Here is a 25191-nt window from a genome sequence, read left to right as displayed (position 1 = left end):
CAGAACATGTACATTCCTACTATAAAGAAAAATTCTAAGGGGAGGACCCACCATCCATGGTTAATTAAAGACGTTAAACGAAGGTTCACTAGGCTGATACCAGGGATGACAGGACTGTCGTATGAGGAGAGATTGGCTCGACTGGATCTGTATTCTCCAGAGTTTAGAAGAATGAGAGGGGCTGATTGAAACGTATAAAATTCTAACAGAGCTAGGCAGACTAGATGCAGGGAGGTCTAGAACCAGGAGTCACAGTCTCAGGATACGGGGAAGGCCATTTAGGACTGAGATGAGGAAAGATTTCTTCACTCAGAGGGTGGTCAACCTGTGGAATCCTCTACCATTCAAGGCTGTGGAGGCAGGGGCACTGAGTATATTCAAGAAGGAAATTGACAATTTTTTGTATATTAGGGGCATCAAGGAGTAAGGAGAGAAAGTGAGAATATGGCATTGAAGTAGAGGATCAGCCATGATCAAATTGAATAGTGGAATCAGGCTCAAAGGGCCAAATGGCTTTCTGCTCCTAGTTTCTATGCATCTATGAAAGCATCAAACCTAAGGAAAAAGCATACAACTCCGCAAAGATGAGTGGCAGGACAGATGATTAGTCAGAATATAAAGAACAGCAGAGAATAACTAAATGGCTAATCAGGAGAAAGAAATTAATGTATGAGAGGAAGTTAGCTAGAAATGTAAAAATGGATAGCAAGAGTTTCTACAGGTATTTAAAAAGGAAAAGAGTAAGTAAAGTGAGTGTTGGTCCTCTAGGGAGTGACACTGGGGAATTAATAGTAGATAATAAGGGAATGGAGGAAGAAATGAACAAATATTTTGCTTCTGTGTTCACTACAGAGGATTCAAAAAACATTCCAGTAATAGCTGCAAATCAGGTGGCGAACGGGAGAAAGGAGCTTGGTGAAATTGAAATCACTAGGGAAACGGTACTGAGCAAATTGATGGAGCTGCAGGCTGGCAAGTCTCCAGATCCTAATGGACTGCATCCTAGGGCTTAAAAGAGGTGGCTAATGAGATAGTCGATGCGCTGGTATTAATCTTCCAAAATTTGCTAGATTCTGGAAAGGTTCAATCAGATTGGCAAGTAGCAAATATAGGCCCTTTTTCAAGAAGGGAGGGAGGCAGAAAAGACGAAACTATAGCCAATTAGCTTGACGTCTGTCGTGGGAAAGTTATTAGAATCGATCATTAAGGAGGTTATTGGGCACTTAGAAGAGCTCAAGGCAATAGGAAGAGTCAGTATGCTTTTGTGAAAGGAAAATCATGTTTAACCAATTTAATGGAGTTTTTTGAAGCAGTAACATGCGCAGTGGATAAAGGGGAGCCTGTAGATATACTGTACTTGGAATTCCAGAAGGCATTTGATAAGGTGCCACATCAAAGATTATTATCGAAAATAAAAGCGCACGGTGTAGGGGGTAACATATTAGCATGGACAGAGGATTGGCTGGCTGGCAGAAAGCAGAGAGTATGCATAAATGGGTCTTTTTCTGATTGGCAGATGTGACGAGTGGAGTCCCATAGGGGTCTGTACTAGGGCCTCAGCTTTATATGATTTACATCAATGACTTAGATGAGAGGAGTGAAGACATGGTAGCTAAATTTGAAGACAACACAAAGGTAGGAAAGTATGTTGTGAAGAGGACATGAGGAGGTTGGATATAGATAGGTTGAATGAGTGGGCAAAGATCTGGCAAATGGCGTTTAATGTGGGAAAATGTCAAGTTGTTCACTTTGGCAGGAAGAACAAAAAAAGCAGAGTATTGCTTAAATAGAGAACGGCTACATAATTCTGAGGTGCTGGGGGATCTAGGTATTCTACTGCATGAGTCACAACAAGTTAGTACGCAGGTACAGCAAGTAATTAAGGCGGCTAATGGAATGCTATCCTTTATTATGAGGTGAATTGAACAGAAAAGTAAGGATGCTATGCTTCAGTTATACAGGGCATTGGTGAGACCGCACCCCAAATACTGTGTGCAGTTTTGGTCTCCTTATTTAAGGAAGGATGTAAAGGCATTGGAGGCAATTCAAAGGAGGTTTACTAGATTGATACCTGGAATGAGTGGGTTGTCTTATGAGGAAAGGCTGAACAGGCTGGGCTTGTTTCCACTCGAGTTTAGAAGGGGTGATTTAATTGAAGTATACAAGATCCTGAATGGCCTTGACAAGGAAGACGTTGAAAGGATGTTTCCTCTTGTGGGTGAGTCCAGAACTAGGGGGCACTGTTTTAAAATTAGGGGTCACCCTTTTAGGACAGAGATGAGAAGAATTTTTTTTTCCCTGAGGGTTGTGCAACTTTGGAATTCCCTGCCTCTGGTGGTGGAGGAGGCGGGGTTATTGAATATTTTTAAGGCAGAGGTAGATAATATTCTTAATGAGCAAGGGAATCAAAGGTTATCAGGGTTAGATGGGAATGTGGAAATCGAAAAACAAGATGATCAGCCATGATCGTATTGAATGGCGGAGCAGGCTCGATGGGCCGAATGGTTTACTCCTGTTCTATTTCTTATGTTACGTTCTTATGTAAGGTCTTCCGACACAAAGGCGCAAATCTCTGTGACCATCTGCCTGGTGGGTCGTAGTCTCCTCTGCAAATGGTTCTTCAACATCTCAAGGTAGTTCCATCTTCACTGGTAAAACCAATGCTGTGGGTATGGCCTCTGCAACCTTCCTGCTCCTTGTCCTTCTCCACTGGTCATCTTATGCCCAGAGCTCTGCCTATCCTTCAGAGGACGTTGCTCCTCATGACCACTGCACTCAAAATCTGAGGGTCATGCTCTCATTACCAGCTATTGCCTTTCCTGTACTCAATCATATCTAGAAGCCTTATCCCCTCCTTTTAATCCCCCACAATGCTAGAAAGGTTGTAACCCTCTGCACTGCCCATGCTCATAAACACACTTCCCCGCAAGCTGTGTGCACTCAATAGCAGCTGTGTGCCTCTCTCAGACATGTACACTTTTTTTGGGCCCACCAGTACTGGCTCCCTGCTCTGTTGCTGTCTCCATGTATCTGGTCTTCCTCTGACTCAACATGTAACCTGTGTATCCCCCCCAAAATTCCAAACTGGCCTTCTACAAGCTCTCAATAGGCTCATTAACTACTTTAATTGGCCTTATTCACAAATTGGGTGTATTTCTGGGGCTGGTCTACCCCTTCTTAATGAAATTCACTGGCAGTAGAAACATTGATGGGCAACTGGCACGTTATTATTACTCGGCCATCTGCTTTTCTGCCCTCAGTGGAATCTAAAAGTCTTGCCTACAAATACAGAAGACGACAGACTGTAAATGCAAGAAAATTGAAGAGATGAAAAACCAACATTCAGGCTGTGGTCTCTTCCATATTGGAGACCAAATGCAACTAGGCGACTGCTTCGCCAAACATCTCCATTTTAATCGCAAATGTGGCCCATAATACCTGTGGCTTGTCACTTTCCTGACATTGGCCTTCTTAGCTGTTCCAATGAAGCTCAATGCAAAATTCAGGAAGAATATCAGCTTTCTCTTAGATGCCGTGTAACCCTGCATATTAACTTCAGAGATTAGCTATATCCTCATTTCCATACCAGCTTTAATTTCATATCTGACCTGCAGATGTTCTATATTTTCCATCTCTCCCTTGTTTTCACATTCACTTCAGACTTCCCATTTCCATACCAATACATATGGCCTTTGATTCTAATGTTTTAATGCTTCTATCTATTTAACTAAGGTGATCTATTACATGTTATTTGGCTGTTGATTATTTTTCTATATTATTTCCTCTTTGATCATATAAATATGCCTGTCCATGTCTCAATTTTGAAGAAGGATTTGCAATTGAAACATTGAATATCTGTTCTCTCCACAAATACTGATTTGCCTGTGTGTTGCCAGCTTCTTTTGCTTTTTTGTTTAAAGTCACGAGAGGTTTATAATTCAGAATTATAGGTCACATGAAATAAACCAGGAAAAACTATGTCCGTTGATCAGTGAGTCAGTAACTAGAGGTCACAATTTTTTTAAGATCATCCCCAAAAAAAGGAAGTAAAGAGCTTCTTTTTAAAAAAGATGCAGAGTTGTTAGGATGTGGAATGATCTACCAGGAACAATCAGAATCCATATTAGCTTTTAAAAGAGAAGAGGATAAAAATCTGAAAATGAAACCTTTAAATGTGCTATCGGAAAAGTGCAGCAGAATGGGACAGAGCGGAGAGCTCTTTCATACAGCCAGCACAAGCTGTAAAATTGTTGTAAAATTTTATTAAATTTGTGTACCTCAATATTGCACTTTTTTTCAGTGAAGCATAGTATTTAACAAACCCAGATGTGGAATTCTGTCTTTTAATTTGAATTCTGTACATGATTTTTGTCCCTAACTTTTCAAAGTAAAGCTTCAGATTGCTGCATTGTAAGTGATGTCTGGGCGTTTGAGTCAGGGGAGGGGGTGAATCCAAAACAAAGAACGCTCCTATTATCTTAACTGTCAAATGAAAGTTGAACTATGTGCTCATCTACAAAACATATTCTTTCTGGGACTGTTAAATGTTAAATGTGCCTGCTGCGAAACATTAATGATGCCATTTCTTAAAATAGCTTATTCCCAAAACAACCTTAATGAACGTACATTTTTAAAAATATAATGCTCTACTTTGAGATATCAAATCTTAAGATATTTTTACAATCCCACTGCCATGGACTGAAGACAACAACTGTGTTGCCAAGGCAAGATTTTACTGTAAAATTTGGATTAAAGAATAGGGTGAAACTTCTACAAGTTTAAGAGTTTCTTAGCAAGTTAATAAAATTGAAGCCTCATTAAAAAATGTACATGGTTCTTAAAACAGATGTTACATTTACCTTCCGCTCAAGACTGTCATCACCATCAGTTGAACTGACACTGTCATGTACCCTAGACCGAGTTGGCCGCTGTCGTTTTGATTTGCCTGAAAGATGAGCTCGAGCCTTTAGCACTTTGCTGTCCAGTCTCTCTGTTTCTGGTACTGCTTCATTAAAATCTGAAAGCAAAGGTAAATAGTAAAATTACAAATGGAATCATTTTTCTGCAAATAACTAAAAATCGACAGTTACAAATCAACATATAATAACAAACAAAAAACATTTGAATATGGTGCCATTGTGACTCAGTGATACCACTCTTGCGTCTGAATCAGAAGGATGAGTTTTCAAGCTCCATTCCAGAGACTTCAGCACAAAATAAAGGCTGATATTCAAATGCAACACTGTCAGAGGTGCCATCTTTTGGGTGAGATGTTAGACTGAGGTCCAGTCCGCCCTTTCTGCTACTTGTAGCTATTCCTACCAGGAAACCTGCTGTCATGCTATGTCACTTCCGTCTGTCTTGCGCTATCTTCACATGTCCACCGTAGCTTGTCTGTACTATTCTGTGATGTCCATCATCCAACCACACCTAGTTTGATCCCTCTTTTTGCTGCCCTCCACTTTGTCCTCTAAGAGAAATCTCTGTAGCTTTTCAGCTCTGATCAAATTCATTTCTGGATGTCACTTTTTAAAGAGTTTGTTTTGTTCTTGCAATTTCAAGCACCTCTTCATTTACCTTATGGTCTTTATCTGGAAGTTTAAGCATGGGCTGCAACTTCCGAGAGCCAGGACAGTGTAACTGGGGGGTAGCCCAAAGATGCGCTGGGGAACCCCACCACCCCCCCCACCGCCCCCCAGAAGTTCCCAGGTTAGGACTGCATGGTAACTGCCTGGGAAATTCAAACTTCTGATGGGCAATTGCCCTACAATGGCAATCATCTGAAAATGCGACATAAATTGCATGCTTCAGATGGTTCCAGCTGTCTTACATTAATAGTTACCCAGAAAAAAGTTAGAAGAATTAAAACCACTTCTAGCTTCTGGGTAACTATTGTACTGACCCACCGGCGCCCCCCCCTCCCCTAACCCCAGAGGGACTCCCCTACTCCTTCAACCTCAAGGGAGTCATCCCCACCACCATCCCCCCTTCACCGCCACACACCCAACCCTACCCTCACCCCCCCCAACCCCTCCCCGGGTCCAATTCCTGATTTCTCCCTTACCCTGGGTAAGTCCAACCTCTGCAGGCTCGACCCTCCCCCCCAACTCTTGACCTTCCCCCATCAATTCGCCCCACCCCCAGGCCCGACACCTCCACAACCCCAACCAACACCTCCCTCTAACCTCCATTTTTACACAATGGGGTAAAATTTTGTAAAAGTTTGTAAAGGTCTCAAAATGGGGTTGGTTGTTAATACCCAGGGCCAGATTTCCCTTTGGGATAGGAAAAGAAAAGCTGCCTAGCAGGGCAGCCATGATTCCTACCTCCGTTTTTGCCCTCGGTCATTTTCACAAGGGTGATGGAGTCACGTGTAGGTCAGATCAGGTAAGAACAGCAGATTTCCTTCTCTAAAGGATATTAGCGAACCAGATAGATTTTATAACAATCAACAATAATTTTATGATCAGCATTACTGAGACCAGATTTCAATTATAGATTTAATAATTAATTGAACGTATTAATTCATTGAATTTCAATTCCACGAGCTGCCATGGTGGGATTTGAAGCCATTTCCCTAATGTCATAGCCGGGGCCTCTGGATTACTAGTCCAGTGACATTACCACCATGTCAAACTCTCACCAAGGGTGAGAATGGGGTTGGGGTGGTGGGTTTAAGGTGGTCAGAAGGTTCAAGTGCAAAAAGACGGGCTGCTGATTGCATTTGCAGCACTGGTCAGAGGTTTTTTGGAAACTGAGGTGGGCCTTTTAACCTGCTCGCTCTGGATATGGCCTGCCTCCACTTCCTTCAGTGGCAGGCCAGTTTCCAGGCCAATTAGGGGAGATCCTGCCTGCCGGCAGTGTTGAGATGGAGGTGTACTACAACAGTAGGATTATTTGCATCTCCCGATTCCCACCAACAACATGAAAATTCAGTCCCTACAAACAGGCAGATGATATTTTGGAAGGTGTCTACTTCTGGCCCTCAAACCCCTGCCTGTCTCAGGTGGCAAGGACTTTTTAATATGCAGATTGGGTCAGAGTACCACGGATGGCCATTTTAGGTTTCATCTAGTCAGAGCATACGCATTGCACACTCTGACCAGTTCTAGGGCAATGAAGCCAGAGGCCCAGCTAAAGTAAGTTTGGAATTATTTTTGTGGGGCTGAGAAGAGCAGGAGTGCCACCCCAGCTCCCAGGAAAATAAAATCTTGGTCACTGCCATTGTGTAAACCACATACACTGTGATCATGACTCCCTTCCCATTCCCTGCATTTACCTTCAGGTGGCCATGGAGGCTGACATTTGGAACTTTCAAATCAGCAAGCAGCATTGGGATGCCTTGTGGCTCGTCAGCCTGTCAATGATGCTGATGTCTCATTAATATCTCTTTGGCATGAATACATACTCCACTAGTTGGTTGCCCAACAGACAATTGACCTTGATAAGTTTATTGTTGATCAATATCATGTTGATTTTTAGTACATAGCCAAGTGGTCATGGTACTGGGTTTGTAACCCCAAGATCAAGAGTTCAAATCTCACAATGGCAAACTATGAAACAATGTAACTTCATCTGAATAGGAACAGATGGAAACGTTATTGTACTCGAAAGAGTTACACGTTCATTTGCTTGGCCTAATTAGCCAAGTGGTTATGGTACTGGGCTTGTAACCCCAAGATCAAGAGTTCAAATCTCACCATGACAAACTATGAAACAATGTAACTTCATCTGAATAGGAACAGATGGAAACATGTTTGTACTCGAAAGAGTTACCACATAGGAAAACGTGATATTCTTAGTCAAACATGTAGGCATAGAAACTGGTTCGTATCAGAACAGCTGGGTCCAAGGCACACACGATATTGGGCCTCGTGTCTCATGTAAATTAGCCTAGCAAGCTGCAGATGCATGCTGGACCTCAGACAGCTTGCTGGTGAATTAGTATTTGATTTCAGGCAACTGTCTCATTGGCAACTCCTCAGGTAGGCCCTGGAAATAGGAATGGTGACCCGGAGAGGAGGGAAGAAATCCAGAGGGAGGGGGCTGAGCTGGAACCAGTAGCAATGCTGGACCCTACACTCAGCTCCACATACAGTTAAATACTTTTTTAACAAAACTTTTTGTTATGCCTTCAGTGGTCCCTTTAAGCACTGCTGGTTAAGTTGCATGTGGACTACAGTTTCCTGAACACAGCTGGCCCAGCACTGGTTACCAATTTTGCAAAAGGGGCCTTAAACAGATGTAAGCTCCCTTATCTGCATATGCAAAAGATCTCAAGCCTACTTCAGAAGCTTTGTCGCCCATTCTACAGCTGTAAAACAGATATGGCTCCAAACAATTCTTAGGTTGTAATATTTTATTTCCCTTCACTGACAACAGTCAACCAACTGGATATTAATGCACAATAACATATTGTTGTTGCATTTGTATAATGACAGGCCTTCCTATAATGTATAGAAAAGCAAACAAGAAAAAAGCTTTTGGAACTTCTGAAACCAAGTTTTGTATTCTCAAATGAACTCAGGTGCTCGTGCAAGGTTCCTAAATATAATAACGTTTTTAAAAGGAGGGTAATAACATTAGTAAAATAGTAAAAACTATTAGTACCCAAAAATCTATTGACTTCTGCCTTGAATATACTCATCGACTAAGAATCCAGAAATCTCTGGGGTAGAGAATTCCAAAGATTCACAGCTATGAGTGAAGAAATTTCTCCTCGTCTAAATCCTAAATAGCCAAGCCTTTATTCTGAGACTGTGATATTGTGTTCTAGATTCCTTAGCCAAGGGAAACATTTTCTCAGTATTTACCTTGTCAAGCCCTTTAAGAATTTTATATATTTCAATTACATCATCTCTTGATCTTCTAATTCCAGAGAATATAGGCCTATTCAATCTCTCCTCATAGGACAATCACCCCATCTCAGTAACCAGTCTAGTAAAACTTCATTGCACTCCCTCTAGGGCAAGTATGTCCTTCCTTAGGAAAGGAGACCAAAACTGCATGCACTCCTCCAGATACAGCTTCACCAATGTCCCAAAAGCCAACATACCATTTGTCGTTGTAACTTCTTGCTGTACCTGCATATTTATTTTTTGTGATTCATGTACAAGGACACCCAGGTCCTTCTGAATGCAAACATTCCCTAGTCTCTCACCATTCATAAAATATTCAGCTTTCTTATCTTTCCTAAAGTAGATACCTTCACACAGCCTATCTATATCCCTCTGTAGCCATGTTGCTTTTTCCTCAACACTCATTTTTCCACTAATCTTGCGTCATCAGCAAACTTTGAAATACATTCAGACCCCTCCCCTCACTTAAGTTGTTAACATAGATTGCAAATCGTTATGCCCCAAGTATTAATCTTTGCAGTACCCCACTGGTTACAGCTTGCTAATTTAAAAATACCCCATTCATTCCAACTTACTATTTTCTGTCCATTATCCAAACTTAAATCCATGCTAATATATTATTCCCAATCTCATGAGTCCTAATTTTGCGTAAGTAACTCGTGTGGCATCTTATCAAATGTTTTTTGAAAATCAGATAACTACATCTATTGGTTTCCCCCTAAGTATCTTACTATATACATCCTCAAAAAACTAAGATTTCCCTTTCATAAATGCATGTTCACTCTGTTTCATTATAGCTTCGAACATGGCCCCCACCACTCACGGTGATTCCAGACTTTGCTTGCTGGGCTCCTCAGTGTGGTGGGACTGCCTGTAGTCCCAGCAGTGGCCATCTCGCCTGTCTTCCATGGTGCTAGGGAAGACTCCAACCAATGGAGACCTTCCCCTCAGATTCCCACTGACTTCACTCTTGCTAAGGTTCCTTGATGTCACATTCGGTCAAATGCTACTTTGATGTCAAGGACAGCTACTCTCACCTCACCTCTGGAATTCAGGTCTTCTGTCCATGTTTGGACCAAGGCTGTAATGATGTCTGGAGTTAAGTCATCTTGACTGAACCCAAAATGAGCATGGATGAGCAAGTTATTGGTGAGTAAGTGTTGCTTGACAGTACTGTTTACAACATCTTTGCATCACTTGCTGATGATTGAGAGTAGGCCGATGGGGCAGTAATTGTCGGGTTGGATTTGTCTTACCTTTTGTGGACAGGACATATCTGGACAATTTTCCATATTGCTGGTAGATGCCAGTATTGTAGCTGTTGTAGCAGGGCTGGTTAGGGTCGTGGCTAGGTTTGGAGCACAAGCCGTCAGTACTACAGTCACGATGTTGTCAGGGCCCATAGCCTTTACTGTATCCAGTGCCTTCAGCTGTTTCTTGATATCACGTGGAGTGATCTGAATCAGAAGACTAACTTTTGTGGTGCTAAGGACCTCAGGGTGTGGCCAAGACGGATCATCCACTTTGCACTTCTGGCCTAAGACGGCTGCAAGTTCTTCAGCCTTGTATTTTACACTGATGTACTGGGCTGTCCCATTATTGAAGGCAGGGATGTGAGTCTCCTCCGGTGGTTAGTTGTTTTATTGTCCACCACCATTTATGACTGGACGTGACAGAACTGCAAAGCTTTGATCCGATCTGTTGTCTGTGAGATCATTCAGCTCTGTCTGTTGTATGCTGCTTCTAATATTTAGTTTGCATGTAGTCCTATGTTGTAGCTTCAGCAGATTGATACCTCATTTTTAGGTATGCTTGGTGCTGCTCCTAGCATACTCTCCTACAATCTTCAGTGAACCAGGGTTGATCACTTGGCTTGATAGTAATGGTTACGTGAGGGAAATGCTGGGCCACGAGGTTACAGGTTGTGGTTGAATACAATTCTGATACTGATGATGGTTCACAGCGCCTCAAGAATACTCAGTTTTGAGCTGCCAGATCCTTTCCGAATCTATCCTATTTGGCAGTGGTAGTGCAATACAACATGATGGTGTGAAGACAGAACTTCGCCTTCGTAAGGTCGAGGCCATATCAATATCAATATGAACAGATGCATCTGTGACAAGTGGATCAGTGAGGATGAGGTCAGGTAGTCTCTTCCCAACTGTTGGTCGTCTCAGCACCTCCCGCAGGCCCAGTCTGACAGATATGTCCTTCAGTACTGGGCTAGCTTGGTCAGCAATTGGGCTGACACACTCATTCACAACCCCTCAGCCATTCTGTACCCTTGTTACCCTCAGTGCATCTTCCAAGTGATGTTCAACATGGAGGAGTACTGATTCATCACTTGGGGGATGATGTTAGGTGGTAATCAGTAGGAGATTTCCTTGTTTGATCTGATGTCAAAGAGACTTCATGGGATTCGGATTCAATGTTGAGGACCCCAAGAGTCACTCACTTCCTATTATATATGAATTTGCCACTGAGGGTCGACTGAGGATTGTGTGCCTTTGTCGTTTCTGTGTCAAAGTCAATGCCAGGTGATTCATCTGTTTTTATTCTTATTTGACTTTTCTGTATCAGGGAAAGAGCAAATTAGCTGGATTCTTTGCTCCAACAGGAAGTCAAACCCTTAGGTTAAGTACAACAAATTTGGTCCATGCTCAGGGACAGGAGGGTGTGACTAAGAGTGAGGCAGGTGTGGGGATCCAGAAGGTAGCACTGGAGGAGACTCAGCCTTTGCACTTGTCCAACAAGCACAGGGTTCTTGCAGCCGGTACGGACAAGAGCAGGGGTTGCAGAGAAAATTAGCAAACAAACAACAACACCATGGTACAGGAGGCCATTTGAGTTGGGGGAGTAAAAATGAATGTACCAGCCACAGTAAGGGACAGTATTGTTAGGGAGTTAGATCATGACTCCCTAAGGCTGTGCTGCCTGCCCAGTGTAAGGGTTTTGGACCTCTTCTCGGGTCTGGAGAGGAATTTGGTGTGGGAGGAAAGGGATCCAGCTGTCGTGGTCTACACGGGTACCATGATACCAACATAGGTAGGATTAAGAAAGAGATTCTGCTGAGAGATCATGAGCAGCCAGGGGCTAAATTAAAACAGCAGAAGCATGAAGGTAATAATCTCCGGATTACAGCCTTAGCTTTGAGAAAATCGGAATAGAGTAAATATGATCAGAGACTTGAAGGTGTGGCTCAAAAAGGATAAATGGGTTTCAATTCATGGGGCACTGGCACCAGTACTGGGGAAGATGGAGCTGTACCATTGGAACAGCCTTCATTTGTAACATGCTGGGACCAGTGTCCTGGCAAATTATATCACTGGGGCTGCTCAGAGGGCATTAGCTAAGTAGTGGGGGTGGGGAGGGTCGGGTGAGAGGAAATGTAGAAAGTTAAAGAGAAAGGACAAGGCAGTAGTGCAGGGTAGCTACATAGGTGATGATAACCAGAGTGTGATATTGAATAGGGTCAGAGTAGGGAAAAATGGTTAAATAAAACCCTGAATTAAAGGCACTTTATCTGAATGAACATGGTACTCGTAATATGGTAGTGGAATAGATGACACAGATAAAAATAAATTGGTATGACAGCTTTTACAGAGACATGGTTGAGAAGTGACTAAGGCTGGGAACTGAATTTCAAGGGTAAAAGGATAGGATGAAAGGAAAGGTGGAGTGGCTTTGTTAATTGAGGATGAGATCAGTAGTGGTAAGAAATAATCTTGGCTAAGAAGGTCAAGATGTAGAATCGTTTTGGATGAAGATAAGAAACAGCAAGGGAAAAAAGTCACTGGCAGATGTTATTTATAGGCTGCCTAGCAGTAGTTACATTGTATAAATCAAGAAACAATGGGGGCTTGTAAGAAATCACAGGGGATTTTAACCTTCATATAGATTGGACAAATCAGACAAAGGTAGCCTTGAGGGCAAGTTCGTGAACAATATTCGGGGTACTTTCTTAGTACAGTATGCTGTAAACCCAACCAGGGCACAGGCTATTTTAGATCTGGCAATGTGTAATGGAACATGATTAAAGGTTTCATAGTAAAGGATACTCTAGGGAAGATGATCACAGCATGACAAAATTTCACATTCAGTTTGAGGGTGAGAAACCTGGGTCTGAAATTAGTGTCTTAAACTTAAATAAAGATAATTGCAAAGGCAAGCATACCAAGTTGGCTAAAATGGACCAGGAAAATAGATTATAAAATAAGAATGTAGATAAACAGTGGCAGACAATTAGGGAGATATTTCATAATAAAGTTATATTCCATTGAGAAAGATGCTATGAGAAAGATGAACAATCCATGGCTAACTAAGGAACTCAAGGATGGTATCAAATTGAAAAAAGTGTACAATGCTGCAAAGGTTAACGGTATGCCAAAAGATTGCGAACATTTTAGAAACCAGCGAGGAATGACCAAAAAAAAGTGAGGAAATAGAACACGAGAGTAAACTAACAAATATAAAAACAGATAAGAGCTTCTGAAAATATATAAAAAGGAAGAGAGGAGCTAAAACTAAATTGGTCCTTTCAAAGATGAAGCTGGGAAATTAATAATGTGAAACAAGGAAATGGCAAAGACTTTGAACAAATATTTTGCATCTATCGTCACAGAGGACGAAACTAAAAGCATCCCAAGAATAGGAGAAAATCAAGGGGCAAAAGGGAGGAACTTAAAACAATTACTACTAGAGAAAAACTACTAGCAAAACTGATGGGACTAAAGGCTGACAGTCTAATGGACCTGATCTTAGGGTCTTAAAAGAAGTGGCTGCAGGGACAGATGATATGTTGGTTGTAATCTTCCAAAATTCCCTAGAGTCTGGAAAGGTCCTAATGCATCGGTTTTATGAAAGGGAAATGCTATTTGACAAATTTGTTAGGAGTTCTTTGAGAATGTAGCAAGCAGAGTGAACAAAGGAGAACCAGTAAATGTAATGTTACTTTGGATTTCCAAAAGGATTTCGATGAGGTGCCATATGAAAGGTTACTACACAAAATGAGTGCTCATGGTGTTGAGGGTAATATATTAATTAGCATAGAGTGAGGATTGGCTAACTAACAGGGAACAGCCAGGATAAATGGTTAGCAAACTGTAACTAGTGGGGTGTCACAGGGATCAGTGCTGGGGCCTCGACTGTGTACAATCTATATTCATGACTTGGATGAAGGGACAGAGTATATCGTAGCCAAATTTCCTGACAATACAAAAATAGATGGGAAAGCAAGTTGCGTGGAGGAAACAAAGGTCTGCAAAGGCATTTGAATAGGTTAAATGTATAGGCAAAAAAATTGACTGATGGAGTATAATATGGAAAAATGTGAGGTTATCCACTTTGGTAGGGAGAATAGAAAAGCAGAATATTATTATAGATTATGAAAAGTGACAACAGAATGTTGCAGGATAGAGGTATATGGATGTCACTAAAAGATAACATGCGGTACAGCAAGTAATTACTAAAGCAAATGGAATGTTGGCCTTTTTTGAAAGGAGGATGGAGTATAAAAGTAGGGAAGTCTTGCTACAACTGTAAAAGGTGTTGTTGAGACCACAGCTAGATTACTGCCTATCATTTTGGTCTCCTCATTTAAGTAGAGATAGACTTGCATTGGAGGCAGTTCAGAGAAGGTTCATTAGGTTGATTTCTGGGATGAAGGGCTTGTCTTAATGAGGATGGGTTGCAGGTTGGGCCTTTACTCATTGCAGTTTAGAAGAATGAGCAGTGATCTAATTGAAATATATAAGATTCTGACAGATAGGTGTCGAGAGGATGTTTCCTCTCAACAGGGATGCACAATTTCAGAATAAGGGATTTCCCATTGAAGACTGAGATGAGGAGGATTTTCTTCTCTCAAAGGGTTGTTAACCTTTGAAGTCCTCTATCCCAGACAGCAATGGAAGCAGGGTCATTGAATATATTCAAACTGAGTTAGACAAGCTTTTGGTCTGCAAGAGAGACAATGATTATGAGGGGCAAGCAGGAAAGTGGAGTTAAGGCCATGATCTTATTGGATGGCGGAGCAGGCTTGTGGGGTCGAATAGCCTACTCCTAGTTCTATTTGTTATACTCTTCTATAGCAGTTGACACTTCTGAGTGGCTTGCTAGGCCATTTCAGAGGATAGTTAACATTCAGTCACATTGCTGAAGGACTAGAATCACATGCAGGCCAGAACAGGTAAGGACGTAAATTTTCTTCCTTAAAGGATATTAATGAACAAGGTGGTTGTTTACCAAGATCATTATTACTGAGACTAGCTTTTCGTTCCAGGTTTATTATTAATTGAATTTAAATTCCTCCAACTGCCAGGTCCTTAGGATATATCGCCACTTAGTCCCATTAATTTCTCCAATGCCATTTCTCTACTTTCACTGATTTGTTTAACTTCCTCATTCTTGCCAGACCCTCAGTTCCCCATTATTTCTGGAATGTTGTTTGTATCTTTTACTGTGAAGACATATACAAAACATATGTTTAATGTCTTTGCCATTTACTTAATCCCCATTATAATTTTACCTCTAATGTCCCCATGTTTATTTTAGTTAATCTTTTCTTATCTATATACCAATAGAAACATTTACAAAGTGTTTATATGTCTCTTGCTAGTCTATTCACATATTCTCTTTCCTTATCAATTTCTTGCTCCTCCTTTGCTGAAGTCTAAAAATCTCAGTCCTGCTACTCTTTTTGGCAAAATTATATGCCTCTTCCTTTGATCTAGTGCTACCTTTAAATAAGTTTCTTAGCCAATAGTCCACATTTTCTGAGGAGCTTTTGTGCCTTTATGGAACGTATGTTTGTTGCAAATTATGTATTAATGTTTTAAATGCTTGTCTACTGTTATAACTCAATGTAGTTTCCCAACTTGCCCCTCATACCTATGTAGTTTACTTTGTTTAGATTTAAGGCACTAGCTTGGGACTTAACTAAATCACTCTCAAAATAAATAGAAAATTCAATATTATGATCACTGTTCCCAATGCTCCTTTAGTACAAGATTGTTAACTAAGCTTTTTTCACTGTGCAATACTACAGCCATATAATAGCCTGTTCCCAAGTTGGATCCACAATATACTGATCTAGAAAACTATCTTGTACATATTCCATGAACTTGTCCTCCATGCTATTACTAAAAATTTGGTTTGCCCAGTCTATATTAAGGTTATAGTCTCTCCTGATTGCTGTATTTCCCATGTGACATACACCTTTAATTTCCTGAATTATACTGTGCACTACACTACAGCCTATAAAGAACTCCCAAAGTTTTCTGCCCCTTACTGTTTCTTAGCTCAACTCAACCTGATTCTATTTCGCCATTTTCCGAGCTAGGATTCTTTTTCTCTGCTGTCTTTATCCCATCCTTTATCATCAGAGTTACCCTTCTCCTTTTCCATTTTGCTTATCTCTTCTAAAAGTTAAATATCCTGGCATATTTCATTCCCAGCCTTGGTCACTTTGCAATCACATTTCCATAACGTCTATTAGATCAAACCTTTGTTTAGTACCTTTTTCTCCCTGTTCCTGACCTTTGCTTTCCCTACAGATAAGGAAGGAATCTACTTGCACACTAGGTCAGATGCCAACCTCTTCAATCAAGACTAAAAGTGAACACAAAATCACATCATGCTCTGATTAGGGAACTCCTCCATCCTGACAATGCTGCACTAGTCATGGCACCTCAGTTACAAAGATTCATGAACTGTCTCTTGTTCTTGCTGACTCTAAGCGTCAAGAGAACCGTGGTCATGAGACAAGGTGTTGCATCTACACCCCTGATCACACTGAAAACACCCAAATGGAAGTGGTTAGCAAATTCTGCTATCTTGGGTCCACCGTGACAAACGATCTGTCCCTTGATACAGAGCTCGATACACACAGAGAAAGCAGCTACCACCTTTGGCTAACTTGCGAAACGTTCATGGGATAACACGAAACTGATCCATAGGCCCAAGTTGATAGTATATAAGGCCAGTGTTCTCAGTACCATGTTGTATAGCTGTGAAACATGGGTGACTTACAGCTAAAAGAAAAAGCTGCTCAAAAATTTCCATCTTTTCTGTTTGTAGCACATTATGGGTATATCCTGACAAAATAACAAGTACGGCCGTCCTCTCAAGGGCAGAGCTCCCAAACGTGTTGGCGTTAATCTAACAGAAGTGGTTTCGGTGGATCAGCGTCTGCAGGATGGAAGATGGTCTCATGCCCAAGGACCTTCCATATGGTGAGATACTGGAGCCAGGCAACCAGTGGGGCACTTAAGGCTTGCTTGAAAGTGTAACATGAAGGCTCTAAATGTCAACTATCACACTTGGCAGTCATTAGCCAGCGAAAGAGAGAAATAGCGACACCTCCTGTGGGTTGACGTGCACTTCAACAATGACCAATGGCTATAGCAGCTTGGTAACAGGCACCAAGGCCGAAAACAACCACTCCCAATGTCACTTCATGTCTGGCACTTGTGGCAGAACCTGCGTCTCAAGGACTGTCTTCATAGGCAACAGCAAAGGTGCACCAAATGAAGACACCCCTCCTAAATGGATGTTTGCTTCATGTCCATCATATCACATAGATGGAAAGGTGCCAACAAAACCCAGCTGGCTAACTTTCATCCCTGCAATATTGCCCACCACCACCTTTACCTCATTAGCTATTCCTAAATCCATTTCCATGCTTTTGTTACCTCTGAGTTCTAATCGAAAGGTTTCCTTAACAAACTTCCTGAGCTAAATTCCTCACAAACACCAGCTCATCCAAAAACCTTTACAAAAGAAATTGGATAATTGCTTGTAAAGTGAACTATTCAATAGTATGAGGTGAGCAGTAGGACTTGATTCATCTAGGTAGCTCAATTGCAGACACCTGTTGATTCCTTGTTTCCCAATGCTTCAAATTCAAAAACCCATTCTCATCCACAAATCCCTCCACTGCCTCAATTCCACCTTACTATTACAGCCTCTTATAACCATTAACTCCCTTGAATCTAGCCTTGTTTTGCTGAATTATCAGAGGCCATTTCCTTCAGATGTCTTAGACCTTCTCTCTGGAAATCCTCCCCTAAACCCATCAACTCTCTACTCCTTTTCCAATCTTTAAAATCCTCCTCCAGACTTATCTTTTCAACCATCCTTTCAGTCATCTTTCCTACCTCTTATCCTACTGAATGTTTTGTAGTTTTTATTTATGAACTAACTTTAGGGTCAAAAGTATTTCTCATTTTAAGGGCTATAAGCATGATCTTCACTTAAACATCAAGTGATTAAAATTCTTTTTTTAATGCTTAATTACCTACAAGGTAACTTTAAAATATTGCAAGTTCCATCATAATATTGCACACTTATTAAGCAAAAGTATAATGAAACACTCCTGATATACAGCTGTGTTGTAATGATGATAAGAAACTTACCGAAAACCTCATCTGGATCACCTGACTTCATGGTTGAATTTTCAACATCTTCTGTGAATGATTAAAGGATATATCTGTTACCAACAAGCATCACATATACGTATGTATCTGTGAAATCAAAGTGAAATGTCTAAGATAGTCTATCATACTTTTCCAATTATCTTCTATTCCATATGTCTAAACTTGTTAGTGATTTTTTCCTTTCTGATGCAATATAAAGATACCAGAACTGAGAATGTACAATTATTAGGAAAGACTGAACAGGCTGGGGCTTTTATCTCTAGAAAAAAGTTCTGGAGCAAAAACGATGGAAGTCTTTAATATTACGAAAGGGTTTGACAGGGTAGACATAGGACAGAATTTTGCCTCTGTCGGGCGGGCTCGGTGGAGGCAGACGGAAGTGGCCAGGAAGCCGACTGCCACCAGCGATTGGGGCCAGACCGCAATTTCACGCTGGCGGGCCAATTAAGGCCCGCCAAACGTGAACACTGGCTGGAGAACCCCTGAGGAGGAGTGGGTGGGGGTAGGGGCCTGTTGTCTACTGGGTCCAATGGCAACCCGGTGGCTGGTTCAAAAACGCCACAGGCAGTCCCAGGGAGGCCGCCTGCGTCCGAGTTGCAGCAGCGACATGGCTGCAAACGAGGATGCAGAGACCAGGTGGAAGGGCAGGTCGGTTGGGCACTTGGGCTCCCGCTTTTCTGACAAGTGCCCTGCTACCCTCCTGGAGGAGGTGGCTGCCAGAAGGGACACCCTTGTCCCCAGAGATGGGAGGAGGATGCCACTGCACCTCACAAAGGCAGCATGGGAAGATTTGGCAGCGCAGGTGAACAGCCATGGTGTGGTGCGGCTCACTTGAATGCAGTGCCAGACGTACAATGACCTACTGCACTCAGGAAGGGCGAGTGCCGTGTTGGCATGAGTCAATGCGTTGAATTGTTTTGGGCTGGCCATCCCCCCGTCGAGCACAGGGATGTTAGAATCTGAGTGCCAACTGTCAATCACGCCAGAACTGGCCAAGGGGCTGAGCTCTGGCTGCTTTGACTGAGTGCCTTCCGTCTCGAGGGCCACAACTCAGATCTGCCCTGCAACGTTCATCTCAGCTGGGGTTAGCCAGGCTGCAATAGCGCTGCAGGTAGGGAGTGGATGAATCAAGGCTCCTCTGTCCTTTCAGGAGAAGACATCCCATAGCCATGTTGAGAGGTCACAGTCCAGTGGAGGACCCCTACACCCCTTCATCCTCTCCCAGTTTGAGCAGGAGGACTTGGATTCAAGGGGCACCATGCACCTCAGTCACGTGGCCGCAGTGAGGCTGAGGTGTCAAACGAAGGCAAGAGTGCAGTGCACTGAGGTGAGAATTTCGACTTGTGCAACCATTATAGTGCGATCTCTTCATTGATGTGAGCCTCAAACCTGGAGTCCCAATTGATCATTGAAAGACAAGGTTACCATGATGCAGATCTGTCTCCCCAGGGTGCCTGGCATGCACAGTGACAGTGTGATAACTTTCACTAATGACATGTCCTTCTTCTGCCTTTTAGGTTCGCCAGCAGGCGATCGCTCTCTGGACCCTGATGGGCCACCCCTGACCCTGGAGGACCACCATGCTCCCCATGCACCTGCGTCACATCCAGGCACCAGCACAGATACCAGCACCTCAGTGGACATTAGTTCGGTGGCTAGTATCTCAGTGCACACTGGTGAGGGCACTTCACAGTTGCTTGAGGTGCAGGCGGAGGCAGAGTGTCCAGGATGCCGGCAGTCGGGGGACTACTGGAGCCTAGGAACGATGCTCAGTCGAAGGCTGATGTGACTCTCTACGTCATTCCATGGGCTCTTCCAGTTCTCCTGTCCCACATTAACCCTTACTCTGACAAACACTATTCTACCACACCTCCCCCCCAACATCCTTACCTAAATATATTTAGAGTACAATTTTCTTTACTTTACTTGCTACCTCTTCTCCTACCACCGCCCGCCCCCCTCTTAAGGCTTTGACTTTATAAATTCAGACAGCCTGGGGGCTTGACAATTCTTCCAGATCTCATTTAGTCACGTTTGGAGGAATGGTGGTCTCAGTTGCTTTGGGTTGACTTTGTTGGCTTGGCGTTGATATTGTAGTAGTCTGTGTTTCTGGCACTTGGTTATCTCCATTTGATTCGCTTTTTAATTTCTTCAAGTTGCTTTTCTCTTTATTAACAACCAGTCTGACCTCACACTTCCCCAATGTGTCTTCTCTACCTGTCAGTTTGCTCACTCAATTAATCTATTTATGTTCCTCTGCAACGTCCTACTCACATGTATACAACTTACTACTCCTCTTAACAGGGCTTGTACAGATTGTATTTACTGGGTACTCCTAAAATCTCTGCAAGTATAGTTTTCCGAAAGCTTTTCTGAAATGTACTGAACTAGAACAACAAAGAAAATGACTTACACTTAAATGGCTAGAATTAAGGAATAATAGGAGTTCTGTGAACCACATCCATGCACTATCACCTTACTTAAGGAAATCTAAGCCAAAAATATTAATTGATTAATTAACCAACTGGAATTGCACATATGCATGCTGGTGCTTTGCTTGCTAGAAGTCAACTTACAAATTACAGAGAACAAAATATAAAGATTAGAAATGACTCACTCATATCAACTTAACCTGGTTTCTTTCTTTAAAGCTTCTGCTCATTTGAATCTCCCATAACAATATTTTAAAAAATTTAGAGGCTTCGACAATTTCACATCCTAAACGACCAAAATGTATATTTCCAAATGAAAATGGGAAAGCACGTACAGGATTCCTATCAGAGCAGTATAGCTGGCTAAGGCCAGAATTTTTCGCTCCCGTTGGCATCGAACTTCATGGTGGGTGTGAGTGGACAATATGCCGAGAAGGCCAAAAATTGGTTTTACGCTGTTGTGAAACCAGTTTGTGATCTCCATTCTGTCCATCAATGGCGGGCTGCGTTTCCTGCCCTCCAACATTGGGAACTTAATTTCAATGCATTTGTATCTTATCATCTTGCTTGCCTGATGGAATCAACCCCCCTATGCTGGATCATCTGGACACGTCAGCATAATCGTATTTCACAATGGAACTATGTGCACTTGGCGAGCTGCATTTCACTCGGGACTTTGCGGTTTGCCTGCCTCCATTGCTTTGGGCAGCACACGCGGTTATCAGTGCAAGGCTTTGCAGGCAGCTGCACATTACTTTTCGGGGGGCTCATGGGCATGTCTCCACTTACTAGACCAGCCATAAGGTGGGGGGTGGCTTTTCAATGGCTGCAGGGTGAGAATTTGCTTGGGGAAGGGGGAGAAGTGGCTTCAGGCAAGGCTGAGGAAGGGGGGGTATCCCAGGGTGAGTGTGGGGACACATGTTGATCTGTGCAAGTAGGCTCAAGATGGTGGTGGAGGCAGTCTCCAGAGGAGATGAGGCCAGATGGATATGTGAAAATGGTGGTGATGTCCCTTGAGCTGGCAGTGAGTGAGATGCCAGTGAATGTATGACGGGCTTGAATATGTGAGTTTAGAGTGCTGAGATGGTTGCCATACCCTGGCTGCACAGATGAGATCATTTGTCCTCTATCTGCATTGGATGGCCAACCTCTTCTGTGCAGCACTGGCACAGGTCACCACTGCCATTGCCTACCAAACCATAGTGGTAATGTTGCTACGCCATCTGCAGCTAGAATGGAGATGGAGGGCAACACAATGGGCCTCCACAGCATCCAAAGGCCGCTCAAGGGCTGCAGTCTTCTTGCCTTTTGTGGTCGTATCTTCGTTGCTGCAGTTCTGGGCTGGAAGCACTGAGTACAGCTGCATTTTAAATGTGATGCCTGGCATGATGAAGCTGTGAGATGACGGCATGGCAGGCGAATCAGAGTCAACCCGCCATGGAAGTGGCATGTTTTCTAAATAATGTGGCGAGTCTGGGATGCATGAAAACCTCCCATTGCGGCCGGCGGGTAAAACACCTGCTTCCACAATTAGTGCAAATCTGGGACGATTCTGTCCAAAGTCTCCTGATCAATGTCAACATGACAAAGGTGATGGGAATGGGTGGAAAGACTACAAGATTTTGATTAACAGAGTTCAGCTTGAACAGGTTGATACCTTCCCCTATCTCAGTCACTCATCACGGAAGATGCAGAGACTACCAAAGAAATTTGGGGGAGACTTATGGCGTTGTGAACTCATTTAAGAGTCTGGAGTAGCCACAGCACCTCAATTATAACATAAATTTGTCTTCTGAAAGCCCTTGTATAGCCGGTGACAACGTGTTGCTGCGAAAGTTAGACCATCAAGAAGAGTGAGGAAGCTCAAATACAAGTGTTTGAAATTATAGGAGTATCAGAAGGATATTAGTGTGAGAGGGTGCTCTAGAAAGCTGGTTTTAAGAAAAACTTGTTTGAGGCAGTGGTATCAAGTAAGCTCACTTATTTTGGGCACATGATGCGAACTGGAGAGGAGTGTTTGGAAAAAGAAGTAATGCAAGGCAAAGCACCTGGAAAATGTGCACAAGGAAGACTCAAGATGGCATGGCTGGATAACATCAGAAACATGGACTGGCCTCTCTATGGTAAAGGCAATGAGGGTAACAGACAATATAAATCGGTGGAAAAAGATTGTTCGTTGTCAAAATGTAGACAGATGAAAGACAAGATTTAACACAAAAAAAAGTTCCTTAAGGAATGAAGTACAATTTCTAAATATTATTCAAAAACAGTAAACCTTTAGTTTATTTAAAATATATATATATTACTCCTAGGTCATGTCAATATTGCTAATGCCCCCATCACCCAAGGTCTCACACACACTGTGAATATCCTTAGATTTTCTGCAGAAACACTTGGGCTTTACACTGTGTCTTGGGTGATGACACAGGACAAGAATCAGAACACATATGAAAATGCAGCACAAACCCACATCTTATCACTCATGCACATAATTGCATTGCAATTCTCACAAAATTTCAACTCAACAGAATGTATAGGGTTTCCTGTACTCTCAAGTTTTACATGTTAAACATAATGAAAAAAAAGACTTGTGCTTATATAACACCTTGGTGCAAGTGGGAACTCTGAAGAGGGAGAATGTGCTACTTTTTATTCTTTGTTTTACCTTTTTTTATTATTTCATGGGATGTGAGCATCACTAGCAAGGCCAGCATTTGTTGCCTGTCCCTTAACTGCTGTCAAGGGGAATAAGAGTCAACCACATTGCTATGGATCCGGAGTCAAGTGAAGGGCAGAACAGGTAAGGACAACAGATTTCCTTTTCTAAAGGGCACCAGTGAACCAGATGGGTTTTTATGACAATCAATGCTAGCTTCATGGTAATCATTACTGAGTCTATCTTTCCAATTACAGATTTTTATTAATTAATTGAATTTAAATTCCATCAGCTGCCAGGATGGGATTTGAACCCGCATCTCCAGAACATTAGCCTGTGCCTCTGGATTACGTCCAGTCATGGATCGGCTCCCCCACCATATTCTGCTGCTGGTGCATTTTACCAATGGCGAGATCAGAATTGGGCAGGCTGCTGATTGGACATTTAAATGTCCAAAGGCCGTATTAAGGGTCATTTTACGAGACTGTCAGCAGGATCAACCCCTCCACCCTGTGAGAGGCCATCAGCTAAGTGGAGGCAGCCTCCCAGCAGCAGCTCGGGAAGGATTTTTTACGTGATCACTTTGTGTGGGCTGCAGGCAGCAAAGGCAGCCCCCCCGTGGCCTCAGTGATATCCCTGCGGGTTTTTGCCTCCACTATTTGGCTGCTCAATTTTACAAAATGTTTTTTAGTCTACCTGTGGCTACTGCTCCTGGTGATGCTGCTGAGCAGTTGGACCCATAAATTAGGGTGCCGTGCATTGGTACAAACCTGTCGCCAGTCCACCCACCCGTGGCACAATTTTATGGACAGCAGGAATGGTAGTGGATGGGCAGCCTGCCTGTGGCCCAAATTAATGCCCAACTAAGGGCTTCATCCTGCCACCTCGCTGACAACAGGTAGCAGGAGAGGCCTGTGCCCAATGCCTAGCTCAGCAGGTTTAACCCTGCAGGCTGCTTCTCAGTGAAGGTCGGGGGTTTGGCAGAGTGGGGAGGTGGTTTCCCCTTTCCCAGGGCCCTCTGGGTCAACTGGACACACCCCCTCCCACAGTTTTGCTTCCCCACGTCCATCCTCCCCACTGCCCTGTCCAACATGCCCCTCACTCCTCCTCACTGGGACCTGTCAGCCTGGCCCTGGGGAAATTTCAGACTCAGCTCAATGTCCAAGTCCATTGCTGAGCTTCATCTACTGCCCTAACTGCAGTACCAGCAGTGGCCACCATTACGGATTGGCTCTGCTGGCCTCCAATTAGCCAGCAGCTCTATAAGGTTGGACTTCCTGGAGGCAGAGACAAATCCTGCCTCAAACTAATTAAAGGGCCATTGTCTGAAAAATTAAAGAGGGCTGAGCTAGCTAAATGGAGGTGAGCTCATCCCCAACATTAACGCTGGTGTGCGGGGAACCCACCCTCAGCATAAAATCCAGCCCATACTGATCTAGAAAATTCTCCTGAACACACTCTAGAAACTCCTACCCCCCACTCTGCCCTTTACACTATAAATATCCCAGTCTTTATTAGGCTAATTAAAGTCTCCCATTATAATCACACTATAATTCTGCCACCTCTCTGTAATTTCCTTGCAAATTTGTTGCTCTACATCCTTCCCACTAGTTGGTGGCCTACAGAATACACCCAGCAATGTAATGGTACCTCTCCTGTTTCTTAACTCTAAACAAATAAATTCTGTCCTTGTCCTTCTGGGACACCCTCTCGCTCCAGCACTGTAATGTTCTCCTTAATGGATACTGTCACCCCTCCACCTTTCTTTCCTGAACACGTGGTATCCAGGAATATTTAGTACCCAATCCTGCCCT

General features: G+C 42.9%; 1 protein-coding gene across 7 annotated transcripts in view; it reads right to left on the bottom strand.

The window, feature by feature from the left end:
- ppp1r9a (protein phosphatase 1, regulatory subunit 9A) overlaps positions 1 to 25191 on the bottom strand; it is a 354624-nt gene that overhangs the window by 50999 nt on the left and 278434 nt on the right. For 6 of the 7 annotated variants that reach the window (XM_041184446.1, XM_041184448.1, XM_041184451.1 and 3 more), the window contains 2 exons: positions 18269 to 18319; positions 4860 to 5017 (listed from right to left, as the gene is read on the bottom strand). In XM_041184446.1, the coding sequence (XP_041040380.1) occupies positions 4860 to 5017; positions 18269 to 18319 (209 nt within the window). The remainder of the gene's footprint in view (positions 1 to 4859; positions 5018 to 18268; positions 18320 to 25191) is intronic. The other variant, XM_041184447.1, reaches the window with a different exon arrangement.

Source organism: Carcharodon carcharias, chromosome 3 (genome assembly GCF_017639515.1).
Source record: "Carcharodon carcharias isolate sCarCar2 chromosome 3, sCarCar2.pri, whole genome shotgun sequence".
Classification (NCBI taxonomy): Eukaryota; Metazoa; Chordata; class Chondrichthyes; order Lamniformes; family Lamnidae; genus Carcharodon; species Carcharodon carcharias.
Note: the sequence above shows the minus strand (reverse complement) of the source record. Positions and strands in the feature narration are given on the sequence as shown.